This window comes from Dama dama, chromosome 5 (assembly GCF_033118175.1).
Source record: "Dama dama isolate Ldn47 chromosome 5, ASM3311817v1, whole genome shotgun sequence".
Lineage (NCBI taxonomy): Eukaryota > Metazoa > Chordata > Mammalia > Artiodactyla > Cervidae > Dama > Dama dama.
The window spans coordinates 10,574,657-10,590,145 of NC_083685.1; the positions used below are offsets into that span (position 1 = coordinate 10,574,657).

Consider the following 15,489-nt stretch of genomic DNA (forward strand, 5'->3'; position numbering starts at 1 on the left):
GCCTTTCCCTCCTGGAGTTTGTCCCACAGCCCGTGAGCCAGGTGTCACCGTGGGCAGGTGGCTCTCACCGTAGCTTTGCTGGCTTTACTCTGTGGTCTGCTTCCCAGCAGCCTGCCAGCCCCGACCCCAGCGTCTCTAGACCCTAAATGGCATTGAGTCTGCAAACAGCTTCTTTGGTCTTCCCTTTTAGCCTTGAGTAGGTCTCTCCTCTGGGACCCGTCTGTAGTTTGTCACAGACGTGCGTGCGTCTTTTCCTCCATGTGGTCAGGACTCAGACTGGATTGTCAGTGCATGGGTGCACGTGTGTACAGGGATGACCTCCCCAGGGCGCCTGTTCTGTAGGATAGCGCAGTAGGTGGCACCTGGCCTGTTTACCTGTCTTTGCAGAATGTTCTTCCACGGTATTGACAGGTCTGCTGGCCCGCTCTGTAATGTATTCAGAGCCGGGGTTTTGAGTCACTTGTCCACATGGACAGAGCTCCCCTAAGCCGAGCTGACGGCTCCCAGCCCGTGGGAAGCTGGAAACAGAAGAGGAGGCTGAGGGGACCCTCTCTGCCGGGCCCCCCCATCTTGCTGCGCCGCTACTCCTGGCCTGAGTGTGGAGCCGCGTGGGTTTGGGGTGCTCTGTTTTCCTGCCTGTGGTGCCCTGTGGTCCGCACTCCCCCTCAGCCAGGCTCTGGGATGGGGGTCTCTCCGACAGGTCGGGATCGCCCTGAAGCCCTTCCTGCCCCAGCTGCAGACCACCTTCACCAAAGCCCTGCAGGACTCTAACCGCGGCGTGCGCCTGAAGGCTGCTGACGCACTGGGAAAGCTCATTTCCATCCACATCAAGGTAGATCCTCTCTTCACGGAGCTGCTGAACGGCATCCGGGTCATGGAGGACCCGGGCGTCAGGTGAGGCACTGGTGTGGGGAGAGCCGTGGCCGTGGGGTGGCCCAGCCCTGCCTGTGCGGTGGGAACACGGGTGGAGGAGAGCCGGGTTTGAGTCGGGTGTGTTGGTTCTGCAGGGACACCATGCTGCAGGCCCTGAGGTTTGTGATTCAGGGAGCAGGGGCCAAAGTGGATGTGGTCATCCGGAAAAACATCGTCTCGCTCCTGCTGAACATGCTGGGACACGACGAGGTACCGCCGCAGGTGGACGCGGGGTGCGCGGGCTGGGCTGGTTTCCCTTCCCTGGGCTGGTGTCTCTGCCTCGAGAAGCAGAACTTGGTCAGGAGTGATCATCACTGCTGACGTTCGTGCCACTCTGTGGTTTGCCCCACCTCTGGTCGTGCGGGAGACAGGCACCTAGTGTTGATATGGACAATGTATCGTATAGATAAGGGAAGCTAAGGTTTCTGAAGTCCCAGGTCTCTCGTTCATTTGTTCTCCAGTCTTAAACAAGTCGCTTCCCCCGTTCTGCCCCTCATTTCCCCAGTTGTAAAATGAAGAGTTTAGCTTTTTGGTTCTGGAAACATTTGCTGATGTGCAGAGGTGAATGAAGCGTGGGCACAGCCCCTAGGAAACTGTCTGGTGTCTGTCTGGGCGGGCTGCTCAGCAGTTTTTGTGAGGGGCAGACTGACCTGGGGCCGTGCCCTAGCACGTGGTAGAGTGAGAGCTGGGACTGAGCCCGTGACTCCTGGTTCTCTGTCCCAAGGCCCTTCCTGGCCCTGTCTGCAAGCATCTGTGAAGTACCAGTTGGCTGCCTTGCACTCTGGTGAGCCCCGAAGCGGTTGAGTCTTTGAGAAGGATTTTCTCTTTCTCCTTTGACAGACGTCTCTCTGCCATGTCGCCAGATTGATGCTGTGGGGCTGATCTCTGGAGAGAGGCCTCGGGGTTCACATGGGGCCACACCTTGTTTGCCCATGCCCAGTCATCCCCCGCAGCTGAGGCCCCGGTCTTTTGTGGGGTGCAGATGGGAGCTTCTGCCTTCTCTTGGTCACAGTTTGTCAGGGCTTTTATAGGGCCACTCACAGTGCAAGCAAAAGTTAGTATGTAAACCAATTTGCATTTCACCACAATGGAGCTTAAAATAGACCCCTTTGAGAGAGTGGGTGTTGTGTCAGAGAGAGCCAGCTTTAGCCTCGTGTGACACCTGGGAGTTCAGAAGCCCAGATTGCCGGCTGGCCACCTTCCTCCCCCTCAGAACTTCCACTGGATCAGAGGTGGCAATCCAAGGTGCCGGCCTGGCTCATGCCTCCCCACTGGCCCTTGAGGCCCTGGTTGGTTGGTCGGTTGTTTTGTTTGGGAGAGGCACGCCAAGTTGGCACTTCAAATACTATAGCACGTAACCCAAAATCCTCCGCACAGCATCCCGTAGTGAGCCAGCAGGGAGAGCGTCCAGGAAGCGCTTACGTACAAGACTGGTTTTGACACAGAACCCTCAGCCTTTCCCTATTGCCTTGGGCCAATTAGAGCTTCAGTTTGACTTCCAGGACAGACCCACACAATGTTGGGGCAGCAGGGAGCCTCTCTGGACACAGGCGGACACATGAGAGGTTTGGGAGTGGGGTGGGGTGGAGTGGGGCGGGGTGGAGCTCCCAGTGGTCCTCCAGCTGCCTTCCCTGAGGACTGTGGGCAGAGCTTGCACCCCTCCCCGCCTCACAGGGCTGTTGATAGTAACTGAGATAACAAACGTGAAGCGCTTAGGCTTGTAAGAAGAAAGGTGCTATGTAAATACAGTTATTGTTGCTATTATGATGATGATCACCATATGCACATACGCTGGAGTTTTCTATAATTAAGTTAAGTGCTGGGTGTGTAATTTTTAACTTGGCGCCGAGTGGCTTCCGCAGTGAGTGGCAGCCCTGCTCTGGCGGTGGGAGTGCGCGTGCTGGAGGGAGGGCTGGACTTGGCATCCGCCTCCCTCCCACCCTGGTGCCCGCGGAGCCCATGTGGGCTAGCACCCTGGTTCACCACCTTCTCTGCCCCATCAGGACAACACGCGCATCTCCTCGGCCGGGTGCCTGGGGGAGCTGTGTGCCTTTCTGACGGAAGAGGAGCTCAGCACCGTTCTTCAGCAGTACTTGCTGGGTAGGCCTCTTGTGTGCACTTTTCAGGGCCTCTCTGTCTCCCTCGCCCCTCAGAGGGTCTTCTGGCAGCTGGACCACCCTCTCCTTGGAAATGTCAAAACAAAACGGAGTTTCCGGGAGTCTTGTGGCCTGGAGCGTCTCTGCTCTGAGGACGCAGCCGTGGTCGGGAGTGGCCTGTAAGGGATGGCCTCTCGGCGGCCACTTGGGGCAGGGAGGTCCGTGTGCAGGACTGGGGTTCCCACCTGGCTCTGAGCTGACACACGAGTCTCAGGTGGTGGAGGTGGGCTTCGCCGGTGGTAGATGGTGCAGGTCGACCTCCCTGTGTCCTTCCACCCAGCGGATGTGTCTGGCATTGACTGGATGGTTCGGCACGGGCGGAGCCTGGCTCTCTCCGTGGCTGTGAGCGTGGCTCCCGGCAGACTCTGTGTGGGCAAGTACGGCGGCGACGTCCAGGACATGATCCTCAGTAATGCCGTGGCGGACAGGGTGAGGCTTTGGGGCGGCTGGACCAGGTGGTCAGAGGCTCGCGTCTCACTTGCCAGTAACCTCCTGTGCCCTGGGGCCAGTGCTTGGTCCCCCTGGGCGCCAGTTTCATCATCTAAACAGTGAGGACTTGGGTTGGAGCATCCAGAGGTCCCTTCTAGGCCAGAAAGTCTCTGATTCTGTTCCTGGGAACTAGTGTCTCAGGCTTTGTTCACCTGTCCCACAGCCAGGCAGAGCCTCTTTGTGAGAGCCATCAAAAAGTCTTGGTGGTGATAGTTGGGGGGTGGGGTGGGGACTGGTGGTGGAGAGCCAGGGTCCCCGGAAATGCCTGGGGAAGGGACAGTGCCTGGCCCTGCTGCCCCGAGGAGGGAGCCGGAGGCACCCCATCTAGCTTTCCACTCACTGTCCAGATCCCCATCGCTGTGAGCGGGGTCCGGGGCATGGGCTTCCTGATGAAGCACCACATCGAGACCGGAGGAGGACAGTTGCCAGCCAAACTCTCCAGCCTGTTCATTAAGGTGAGTGGGGCAGCCTGGCTCGTGAAAAGGACCCGTGACCAGAAGACCCTGGAAGTGTGTTCGTGTGTTCCAGGCACTCTGAGGGTGGCCTGCAGGGCGGGGGGGTCTCTGATCCCGTACGGCTGGGATGCAGAATGGTCTCTGGAAGACTGCCCAACTTTTCTTTTTTTTTTTGCCCGATTTTTTGTCAGAGTCTCCCATAGATCCATGACCCCAAATCAAGTTAAGAATCTCTGTTTTAGGCATTCTTTCTAGGCACCCCAATTTTGCAAACTTTGGGACAGACCTGGATTCAAATTTATCTTCGCTTCCCTGCCTCCCTTTAGCAGGCATGACAGTACTTAGCAGGCATGGCTGTTGTGGTGGCTGCAGGACCCACTTGGGAAAGCTGGGGAGCCTGGCAGAGGGGCCTCCAGCATCTGTGTGATAAAACATGCTGCTCAAATGTTGGTGTGCACACAAAACCAGAAACTGCATTTTAAGAAATGCGGCCGAGCCCTACACCCTGCCTTTGTAACCAGCCCCCGGGCAGTGTCAGTGGCCCAGTGCACTGACCTCACTCCGAGCAGTGTGGCTCCCACGGCTGCTGTCCCCACCCTGCAGACACCCGGAGAGGAGGGTGTGCGGGGCCCTGATTGGACTGAGCCTGTGTCACCCTGCACGCAGCTGTCCTCAGTGTTTATTACCGAGGACCTGCTGTGCGCCTGGCCAGGCTAGACCCTGAAGTACAGAGGTGAACGGGGCAGACAAGATCTCTGGAGGTGGAGGTACACAAAAGGCCTGTGGGAGGGCCCTCATCTAGATAGGGCTGTCAGGGAGATGCCTGAAGGCCGACATCTGAGCTGAGGCCTGAAGAATGAGAGGGGACTGACCAGGTGAGGATCTGCAAGCACGTCCCAGGCAATGGGGCCGCCAGCGCAGGGGCGTGAGGCAGGAAGCAGCGTGGGGCCTTTGAGGAAGTTGGAAGCCCGTGTGGGCCGAGAGTGCCGAGCCAAGGAGAGGGTGGTGTGAGATGACGTGGAGGAGGTAGGGTCCGAACATACCCGGCCACCCTCCCACAGTGGGGACGCCGCAGAGGGAGCAGGGGGTCAGGTCCCATGACAGGGGCAGCATCAGGGCAGAGCCTGGGCCGCGGCGAGGAGCAGGCTGGGTGTGCCTGACGGAGGCCCGTGCTCCTCTGCACAGTGTCTGCAGAGCCCGTCCAGTGACATCAGGCTGGTGGCTGAGAAGATGATCTGGTGGGCAAACAAGGACCCGCTGCCTGCCTTGGACCCCCAGGCCATCAAGCCCATCCTGAAGGCCCTCCTGGACAACACCAAGGATAAAAACACCGTCGTCAGGGCCTACAGCGACCAGGCAATTGTCAACCTCCTCAAGATGAGGCAGGGAGAGGAAGTGTTTCAGGTGGGAGCCTGGGACTGGCGGGCCTCCCCATGGCTCCTGGGTGCTTGTCCTGTGGGCCTTCTGCATGACGGTGTTTAAGGCTCATGCTCCGCCACCCCACAGGCATGAGCAGTGACTGCTCTGGTGCCTAGAAGTACATCCCTCTATTCCTGAGGTGTTCAGATTCCTTTCAGCAGTAGGGCTCCTTCAAGTAAAACCTCAGGTGGCTCCCAAACCTGTAACAGACCCCCCGGGCTGCCTGTTGGGGCCCAGAGTCCTGTCCCTCAGCCCCCTGCCTGCTGAGCCACCTTTAAAGCGCTGAGCGCTCCAGGCCCCACTCCGTCCTCGCATCAGGGCATGAGGCCTGCATGTCTTGGCTGTGCCTGGATCACCCAGTCTCCTTGCTGTGCCAGGGTCCCCCTCAGTGGTTCTAGTTCTGGGTCCACATTCAGTGTTGTCTTTGATTGGAGAAATCGGAAGCCACATTTTCTGATTTTTGTTTCCTCGTTTCCCTCCTCCCCCCAGTCCCTCTGCAAGATCCTGGATGTGGCCAGCTTGGAAGTGTTGAATGAATGCAACCGGAGGTCTCTGAAGAAGCTGGCCAGTCAGGCCGACTCCACGGAGCAGGTGGACGACACCATCCTGACCTGACAGACCCAGGCCCATCCGCTGGGCTCTGCGTCAGCATTTCAGCTCCACCTCTTTGTTCACTGTTTTCATTTTTGAAAATACATTTGTTCTGATGGGGAGCTTAGGAGATGGTGTTCCCAGAAAGTATTTTAATATATCAACAGACCACAGCCAAAGCCTTAAATCAAACCTACACACAACTGAAAATTGCCTCCTCCATCTCTCACCCTTTTCTTTGGAGAAGAGAAGAAAAAGCACAGGCGTGAGCCTCGCCCAGTGGTCACCAGGAGCTGCTCGTCCACTCTGCGTGGCTGGGTCCAGAACGCGAGGCTCAGACATCCGCCTCCCGGTCTCTTGTGCCAGAGCTCTGGCTCCAGGGCCAGTGCTTCCAACCTCTGCCTAGATCCCGAGGGGCACAGAACCGCAGAGGCCTGCCCGCGCAGTGTCTCGGCGTGGCTTTTCAGCATTGTGCAGCCCACCTGGATCTGACCCATCAGGTGACAGGGACAGAACTCGCACAGCCCTAGTAGTTTGCAAGTTGGGGGAGGGGAGCAGGTTTAAACACAGGTAGTTTGAAGGAGGGATGTTGAATAAAGGCTTTGATTTGATCTTGATAAGCAGATTTTTAAAAATCTCCAAACATCCACTAAACATGAAGCTTCATGCATCAGGAGCAAGGCAAGGCCTCATGCAGCTGTCCCCGTGAGCACAGGCAACTAACTCTCTGGTTTCCGGGCATCTCCTGCTCTCTGAAGTCCCATAGATACCTGCAGCCATGTCTGTTCTGAGACCAGATCTCAAGAGGGCTGCAGTCAGGCCTGAGATCTCACTGGTGTGGAGATCCCAGGGGTCAAATCAACCACCTCCCTGCTCTGTCCTGACTCAGAAAGGTAGGCAGCTTCTGAGAGTCGAGTTTTACAGAGAAAGTCTTCCCTTCTGTGGAATAAGAACAAACCACATTCCTGTAATCAGAATTGCGAGAGGAAACCAAAGTCGCAGTTGAGCATCTGCCTCCTTTATGAATGACTTCCTTCCTCCTGGTTCTTAGAAGGCTCGTGATCCAGGCGTCCTGTCTGATGGAGCCCGCCCCTCCGGGCCCCAGTGACGCAAGTGTTCCTGGGCTGTTTTCTCTGGTCACAATACGGAACAAAACTTGTACCAAAATGAGTATGAGCTGTAAAAGGAAGAAAAAAAATGAAACATGGTGGGAGCGAGCTCACATTATAAAAGGCCTGAAGTACTATACCAAAAAACAAACAAAAGCGAGGCTTTGCCTATTAATAATACAGCAGAGGTAGAAAGTAGCCTTGTGACTCAGCACTTCTGAGGAATAAGACAAGGTGACCTCTGAGGTGCTTGCTGTCTGCCTCAGCCTTTTGTGTCACAGGACTTCCTCTTTTCTTGCAACAGACGTGGTCTCCACTGGCTCATTGGAACTGTAGAGTCCCAGGGCTGGAAGGGACCTTGAGAGGGCAGCTGAGCCAGTCCCCACAGCCAAAGCAGCCAATGGTTACAGCTTTGGTAGCCATGGTAACTGTTCTCTGCTCCTGGGATTCAGATAATCGCTGGTAGGCTCCCAGCTGCCTGGGGCACATGTCCAGCAAGCCAGTTGCAGCTGCAGTCACCTCTGCCAGTCAGCCCTGGGGAGGCAGGTGAAGTTCTCATGGGAGGGGTTGTGGCCTGGGAAGCCTCTTTTAAGCCCCCAACGTAAGTGTTCAGTGCTTCCTCCAGGATCTTAGAGCAGACACTTGTGTCCACCTCTGGTGTGCCGTGCCCAGTCTGAAATCGGGAGGAGAGCCTGATGTACTTACAGCTGGGGGACTCTTAGTAAGCAAAGTCCAAACCTGCCTGGTGGCTTAGACAGTAAAGAATCTGCTCATAATGCAGGAGACTCGGGTTCAGTCCCTGGGTCGGGAAGATCCCCTGAAGAAGGGCGTGGCTACCTACTCCAATATTCTTGCCTGGAGAATCCCACGGACAGAGGAGCTTGGCGGGCTACAGTCCATGGGGTTGCAAAGAGTCAGACATGGCTGAGCAACTGACACTGACATTTTCAAAGGAGAAACACCGGGTTCCCATTCAGAGACTGGAGGACAATGAGATCTCTCTAATCAGGATGGATGGATGGATGAAGGCTGATTGACAGAGATGACTCAGTCCTAGAGTGCACTGACTTGCATCCCCTGAGTCTGGAAGTGGCCTGCGAACGGCTGTCACAGTCGTGCCAGTGGAGCCGGTGAAGGGGACCCTGCCAGCCCACAATCACTGCGGTCCTGAAGACAGCTGCCCAGACTGAACACCCTGGAGGAGAAGGTGCTTGGCAGCAGAGGACGAAGCCATCTGCCCTGGTGGTTGGTAGGGCTGTTAAGCCTCAGAGGAGTCACCCAGCCTTTCTGGGCCAGTTTTCTCATCTGCAAAATGAGGAATTTGGAATGGAAGCTCTCCATATGTCTTAAAGTTATCCTTTAGGGGTTAATAGTAATTATGACAGGTGACATTTGGCTTTTTTTTTCCCACTTAACACACTCAACCTGTGGAGTAGGTTCTCTAGTTATGACTTTTTTCCTGAGGAGGAAATTGAGGTGCGGGATAGTCTTAAGTGGCAGTCTGTCCCCAGAGCCACTCGTGTCCTTAACCTGGCTCTTCCTCCTGCTGCGCAGGCTAGCTGGGCAAAAGCCTTGTCACTGTCACTCTATAGACTGGTTCCTGCAGGCCTCTCGTCCTGCAGTGCACGAGGTGAAGTGCCGAGGCGGCTCCAGGTGACTGGCCACGGGCCTGAGCCATACCTCACCCTGCGTACAGGACACTTCCTGTTCTTCGAAAAGACGCCTTTCTGAGACTTTGTGAGAGAGGGAACCCCTATCTTTGTCTGCCATGTGTTAGAAGGGCAGTGACAAGATGGTGTGCCTTTAGCTAATCTGGAGAAAACTAAACAGCGTTCTCAACCCTTTAACTCTGGGAGCCTCTGGAATCTTGGCGTTGAAACTGTTTTAAAATGTGGGGGAATATGTCGTGGTTCACGTCCCTTGTTGTTGCCTTCATCCCACTGCCGGGATGCTGGAGGGCTTGGGAGGGGGCAGGGGACCTGCAGAGTCAACACTATTTTATTGGCAGGGATTTGGGGACATGATTTTACTGAGAGTGGATGTCAAAACGAGACAGGCAGTTGGAGATGTTTTTTTTCTAACTAGGGTTCTGTGTGGACTGGTCTTTAACTGCTCCAAGCCTTTCTAAATAAGAGCAATAGGAAAAACAGGAACCAGCCTAACTTAAAGATCTAGGTTCTAAAATATTTTTAAGGAAACAGCTGTTTCTTTAAAATTCTCGTACAGAGCACCCTGGTGGAGCCACATGGACTTGGAAGTCAGGTTTAAACCTTAACTTGCCTGCTTCATGTTAAGCCAGAGCATGTCCCCTAACCTGTATGAGAACGTGTCCTTGCCTGGACAGTGACAGTCCAGCCCCCCAGGCTGTCTGGAGTGGGTGAGGTAACGCGCTACGTACATGGCAGGCCCTCGGGAGGTTCTGCATCCATGGATGGTGTGAGTAAAGTGAGGTGTGTGGACAAAGAGACTGAAGCGTGGGCACCTAGTGCTCTGATCTGGAGGGTAACCATGGACCCAGAATTTGCAGGTGTTAATTTTTTGAGCCCAAGTTTTGAAAAGCCATCAACCTAGAGTCAGATCTTTCCGGCGGATTGATTACTGTGTTTGAATGTAGTCTCAAACACTGAAGAGAGGCATGTAAGCATGTGGACGGGTCTTCACTGTGCCTGGGCTGGACAGCAGTCCTGTCGTTGCTGAAGTAGGAGAGGCTGGGAGCCAGCCCGTTTTTTTATGAGGAGAAATGCTGGACGAGATGAGTTACAAGCTGGAATCAAGACAGGAGGGAGAAACATCAACAACCTCAGATGTGCAGATGATACCACTAATGGCAGAAAGCAAAGAGGAACTAAAGAGTTTCTTGATGAGGGTGAAGGAAGAGAGTGAAAGAGCCAGCTTAAAGCTCAATATTAAAAAAACTAAGATCATGGCATCTGGCCCCATTACTTGATGGCAAATAGAAGGTGAAAAGGTGGAAGTAGTGACAGATTTCCTCTCCTTGGGCTCTAAAATCACTGCAGATGGTGACTGCAGCCATGAATTCAAGAAACGAGTGCTTCTTGGCAGGAAAGCTATGACCTAGACAGTGTGTTGAAAAGCAGAGACATTACTCTGCCAACAAAGGTCCATATAGTCAGGGCTGTGGTCTTCCCAGTGGTCACATATGGTTGTGAGAGCTGGACCATAAAGAAGGCAGAGCACCAAAGAATTGATGCCTCCGAACTGTGCTGGTGGAGAAGACTCCTGAAAGTCTTTTGGACTGCAAGGAGATCAAGCCAGTCAATCTTAAGGAAAATCAACTCTGAATACTCGTTGGAAGGATTGATGCCGAAGCTGAAGCTCCAATATTTTGGTCATCTGATGCGCACAGACAACTCATTGGAAAAGTCCCTGATGCTGGTAAAGATGGAGGGCGGAAGAGGTGTCAGAGAATGAGATGGTTGGATGGCATCACTGATGCAATGAACATGAACTTGGGCTAACTTCAGGAGATGGTGAGGAACAGGGAGGCCTGGCGTGCTGCAGTCCATGGAGTTGGAAAGAGTCAGACAGTACTGGATAACTGAACAACAACAAAACTGAGGTAGGGAAGGAAGGGAGCGTCTCCTAAGGTCATGTGGCCAGTTGGCTGCAGAACTGGAAAAGCAAACCCACATTTCTTGATACGTGGTCACCAAGCCCCGGGGTCATACTATAAAAATACTTTTGGAAGGTGAATTTAACGAACAAGTCAAGTTCTTGGCATGTGGTTCAGTGAAGTGAGTGGGTTTCACTTTTTAGAAGAGGTGGAGCCCAGTTGTTTCACTGGGCAGTTCTGAGCTGCCGGGAGGGTTCCCTGCAGGCTGCCACAGTGGAAGGTAGGTGTTGATCCTAATAAAGCTTAGGAAACTGGAAAAACTAGTCCAAAGATTATCAGCTCAGTGGGATTTCTGGGTGAGATTCCTGAGTGTGTGTGCATGGAAATACCAGTTCACTTTGATGCTTCTCTGAGGGCTGGTTGAGATGGCAGCTGGGTCACAAACTACCATTTAGACTCTCATAAAGAAGGGAAGTGGGACGCTTGGGGTACTGCAGTATTTAACACAGTGTTTCTCAAATCTTTCAGCCCCAAGACTCCTTTACACTGTGAAAAATGACGGCATACCCCAAAGAACTCTTGGTTATATGTAACTTGCCTACTGATACTTACCATCTCAGAAAAATGGTCAACTTTAGAAGCTCCATTAATTCACCTAAAATAAATCTATTACACATAAGCATAGATAACCATATAACAAATGTTAAGTTTGAGGAGAGCAGCACTGCTTTGCATTTTTGCACGCCTCTGCATTTCTGGATTCTCACGTCTGCTGCTGCATTCAGTCGACTGTGATGTCCCATGTTGTGCAGGTCCAGGGAGACTCCAACATGCACTCTTAAGGAATGAGTGGAAAAGGCAGATGACATCTCAGTTTTGTGAAAATATTTCAGCTTCACAAATCCTTTGAGTCTCACAGGGAGCCTTGGTGTCTCTAGACCGCAGTTAGAAAATTCTGATCGAATCTTGAAGATGGGAGAAAAATCCTAATTATAATGGGAGGGGGCCTGACCCTGACTTACAGTAAGAGACCCCAAATTTGGTCCACACCTCACAGAAAGCAAACTTGAGAAAGTTCAATCAGGTTATTTCTGAGGCTCCTAACTGTAAATTCTAGGTGTGGCTTCACTTTAACTGAATGGAAACCAAGTGCCCACTATGTCCAGGTCCCAGTGGGTAACAGGATGGTCCCTGCAATCTAGGGGCTTCATGTCTACTTGATGGGGAAGAGGGGTGACCAAAGGGCAGGGCCAAGTCTCTTGATAGGATTCAGCCTGCAACATGCAGATGGGGATTAAGGGGCCAGTTCTCAGGCCCATCAGAGGAGAGACCACGGATCCATTTATTCCCTCCCTCCTGGGCCAGCGTGTTGGGTGGTGCTGCCCTCTGTTCTTATCTGCACCCACTTCCCGTCACCTGATTGCAGCAATTGTTTCTTCCCTCAACAGAGTTCAGCAAGTTCAGACTCCACTGCTGACCAGCCTGAACTGTGCATTTCCGAGGTCCCTCCCCAGCCTCTGCTACACTAGCCCTCATCTTTCCTCCCACCCCGGGCACTGCTGGCTCTGAACCCAGACCTCAGGCTCAGGGGTCCCTCCCCTTTCCCCTCAGCCTTCGCAGCACTCGACTCTCGTCTGCCAGTTGAGCTTTTTAAAGTGCTCTTAACCCACCTTCCTCCCATCCTTACTACTCTATCCTTAGTGTTCACTGGCTGCCAATCCTCTACCTACGCTATCCTGGAAAATACTTTATTCACCCCACTGTTCTCAGCAGTCCCTTCATTTCTCTTCATTCACAACCAGACTTACTGAATGAACAGTATATACCCACTGCCTTCAGGGCATCACTGTCTGCCCTGTAAACCTCTGTATACTCTGTCCCTCTTACTCTCCTTGGTTTTTCCTTTTAACGTGTGTTTATTTGCATTTTCTATCAGAATCTGAGCTCCATGGAAGCAGGGACTTGAAAGCTTTATTTCCTGCCACCTCCCCGGCTCCTCCATCAGTGCCTGGCAGCCGTGAGCCCTCAAATGTTCACTGTCTTCCCCAGTTGTACTGTAAATTCCTGAGGATGGAGTTTTGTTTCGCTCCTGTTATGTCCTCAGTGCTGGCAGCCAGTAGGTGCACAATACCTACCTTACTAGTAAAGGGATCCAGGTGTCAGGTAAATTTTTTTCTAAAAAATTGGTAGATACTGTTTGCATACCGTCTTTTGCACCTGGTCCTTCTTGCTGTTACTTCACACCTGGGCTTCAGCAGTAGCCTTCGTTAAAGCTCTGCAGCTGAAAATTCCTCCTGTGTGCTTGCACCAGATAACTTCCTCCTGAACATTCTGATATTGCTCCTCTGCTCAGGAACTTTTGAGTGCCTCCCTACTGTGGTCGCTGTAAGGTCTGAACAGGTGGTGTTGCAAAGCTCATCATCGCTAAGCTGGCCCTTCAGAACAGTGGAACAAAGTTTCCTGTTGGCAGCACATACTGCTACTTACCTCTGGGGGCACAAAAGTTTATGTTGTTCTAAATATAGACTTTATCTACCACAACATAGCTCCAGTCACTGCATTGTGGTTTAGATCATGTACAACAATGTTTCTAGAGGAAAATGTGCTCAGATTTTCACTTTGGGGGGCCAGGCACACATCCTGTCTCATGGGGAATTCTCCCTCAAGGCTAACAGAGATCATCCTCAGGGCTGTGACAGCAGCTATTAAAACACACCTGCCATTCCCAGCTCTCTCAATTCCAATTCCATCATGAAACCTCTATAATGAAATCCACCCCCCCCCCCCACCACCATTCTAACCAAAAGTGATAGCTGTCCTCTGAAGTCTAGTCTGCTAATCTGACAGCTATTTCATCTTGTCTTGTATTTTTTTATTCCTCACAAGTGTGTCTTATCTCTGATGAGACTGAAAGCTCCTGGGTGGGAAAACTCTATCCTAGAGTCTGTGGCACAGGAATTCAACACCCATTGCTTCCTAGAAGGCACATGGAGGCAAGTCAGAGGAGTCTGGGCTTCATAAAGGCTGATTCTGCTCCACGTCTTCAAAGTATCCTATAGGCGTGCTCTCAAGAGGCCTCCCTGGGCATGTGTGCTCAGGTCTGCAACAGTAAATGGCAAAAAGCAGGAATGAGTTTGCAAAATGACCTCAGGTTTAACAGCATTACTGTTACTGTTATCATATGCCTGTAGGAGCCGGGTGATTTGCAAACATCTCTTTCATCTTTACAACTATTATGAGGAAACTGGGGGCTCTGAGACATTGTGATGTGATTTTTCCAGACTCTCAAAAGCTTTTAAGGGGTGGTGCCAGGATTTCAATGCTAGCAATTGAACCAAAGCCTGTCTGATTCCAGAGCAGGTTGAGAAGGTGATCCAGAGCAACCTGCCTCACTGGGCGGGCAGGGTGGACTGTGCCTGCCTGGGGGGAAACTGAGGCTTCTTTCTTCTCTTGTATTTCCTAAAACTGCTAGATCAAAGGGGATCCCACTAACCTTTCCCAGAGCAAGAAGGACCATGTTGTTTCAATGCTCATATGAAGAGCTCGCAAAGAGTCGGACACGACTGAACAACTTCACTTTCACTTCACCTCCCAGCTAGTACCTTCAGATCCTAAGCCCATGTTCTTTGGTCATCACCAGGCCGATTCTCAGCTCCTGGAAGAACAACTTAAAGCTTGAGTCAGACACCCCATGTGCTACTCAAGGATCTTCCCTGCAACACTGTTTATAATAAGAGATTGTAAATGTGAATGCCTATCAACAGCAGAGTGGTCAAATTATAGTATGCCAATGATGGAGTGCTCCCAGGTTGTGAAATGACAGAAGGTCTAAGTATGCTGTTAAGAGAGAAAAGGCACTTTACATACATGTGTGTTCCACAGGCAAAGACAATTCAGTGAAAGACATTTATTCATTCAAATATTTGTTAACCATTTTAAGGTATCAAGAAACTTAGTAACCTGCGAGGGCTGGGTCTGAGGGGGAAAATGGTAACTTGTACTTTCTGGTAAGCTTCTGTACATTAAAAAAAAAAAAAAAAAACACCACCACAGGCATTACTTTGTAGAAAGTCAAAATAAGTTTGGGAAAATAAGAAGAAATATCTAGCAGGTACTTGACTATAAAGGGACGGAGCTACACAGAACTCATCAGTAACTCATCAGTAACGTTTTCTCCCTGCAATTCTACAAACGAGGATGGCAGTAGGCGCAACCTATTTTTAGGGCAGTCAGGAATTTACTCTAAACCCGGAAAAAAACAAAAACAAAACCCCAGGGCTGATGATAAACTGAATACCGCTTAACGTCGGCAGCCCCGGTCTTCCTACCACACAATCTGCAGAAGTTTTATCTGTTGGTGGGGTGCAACTGAAGCTGAGGGCGCTGCTGTTATCGATCTCAAGGGTGCATCTTACACACCAGGCCAATTCATCTCGCAGGCTCAGCGTCAGGTTGGACAGGGACCCGGAATCTGGAACCTCTCGGCCCGCTTTACCAACGGGGCATCTCAGGCTCCAAGAGATCGCGGGGCTGGGCTGTGACTCTGCCCCAGCGCTGCCGTCAAAAGCCACACTGCTCACACGGTTCGGTAAAAACTCCCGCAGTCTCCAGCCGCCCTCGGCGTCCAGTCCACGGGCCCCGGGACACGGCGGGGGGCCCGGAGCCAGCACCTCGGAGGCGGCGTCCAGGCAGATGGGGGCGGAGTGTCCCGAGTCCCCAGTCCCGAGGAGCCGGGAGCCTGGCGTAAGCCCCGCCCCGCCCGGTCGCTGCGTGCCAGTCGGTCC

The 15,489-nt window shown here is 52.6% G+C and overlaps 1 protein-coding gene across 3 annotated transcripts in view; it reads left to right on the forward strand.

The window, feature by feature from the left end:
- The window catches only part of GCN1 (GCN1 activator of EIF2AK4), a 54,075-nt gene extending 47,442 nt beyond the window's left edge, over nt 1-6,633 (forward strand). For 2 of the 3 annotated variants that reach the window (XM_061141774.1, XM_061141775.1), the window contains 7 exons: nt 701-894; nt 1,008-1,122; nt 2,916-3,012; nt 3,349-3,497; nt 3,905-4,012; nt 5,198-5,416; nt 5,921-6,633. In XM_061141774.1, the coding sequence (XP_060997757.1) occupies nt 701-894; nt 1,008-1,122; nt 2,916-3,012; nt 3,349-3,497; nt 3,905-4,012; nt 5,198-5,416; nt 5,921-6,046 (1,008 nt within the window). In that variant the 3' untranslated portion in view covers nt 6,047-6,633. Of the gene's footprint in view, nt 1-700; nt 895-1,007; nt 1,123-1,636; nt 1,697-2,915; nt 3,013-3,348; nt 3,498-3,904; nt 4,013-5,197; nt 5,417-5,920 lie in introns of those variants that run through there. The other variant, XR_009692817.1, reaches the window with a different exon arrangement.
- Nucleotides 6,634-15,489: the final 8,856 nt, after the last annotated feature.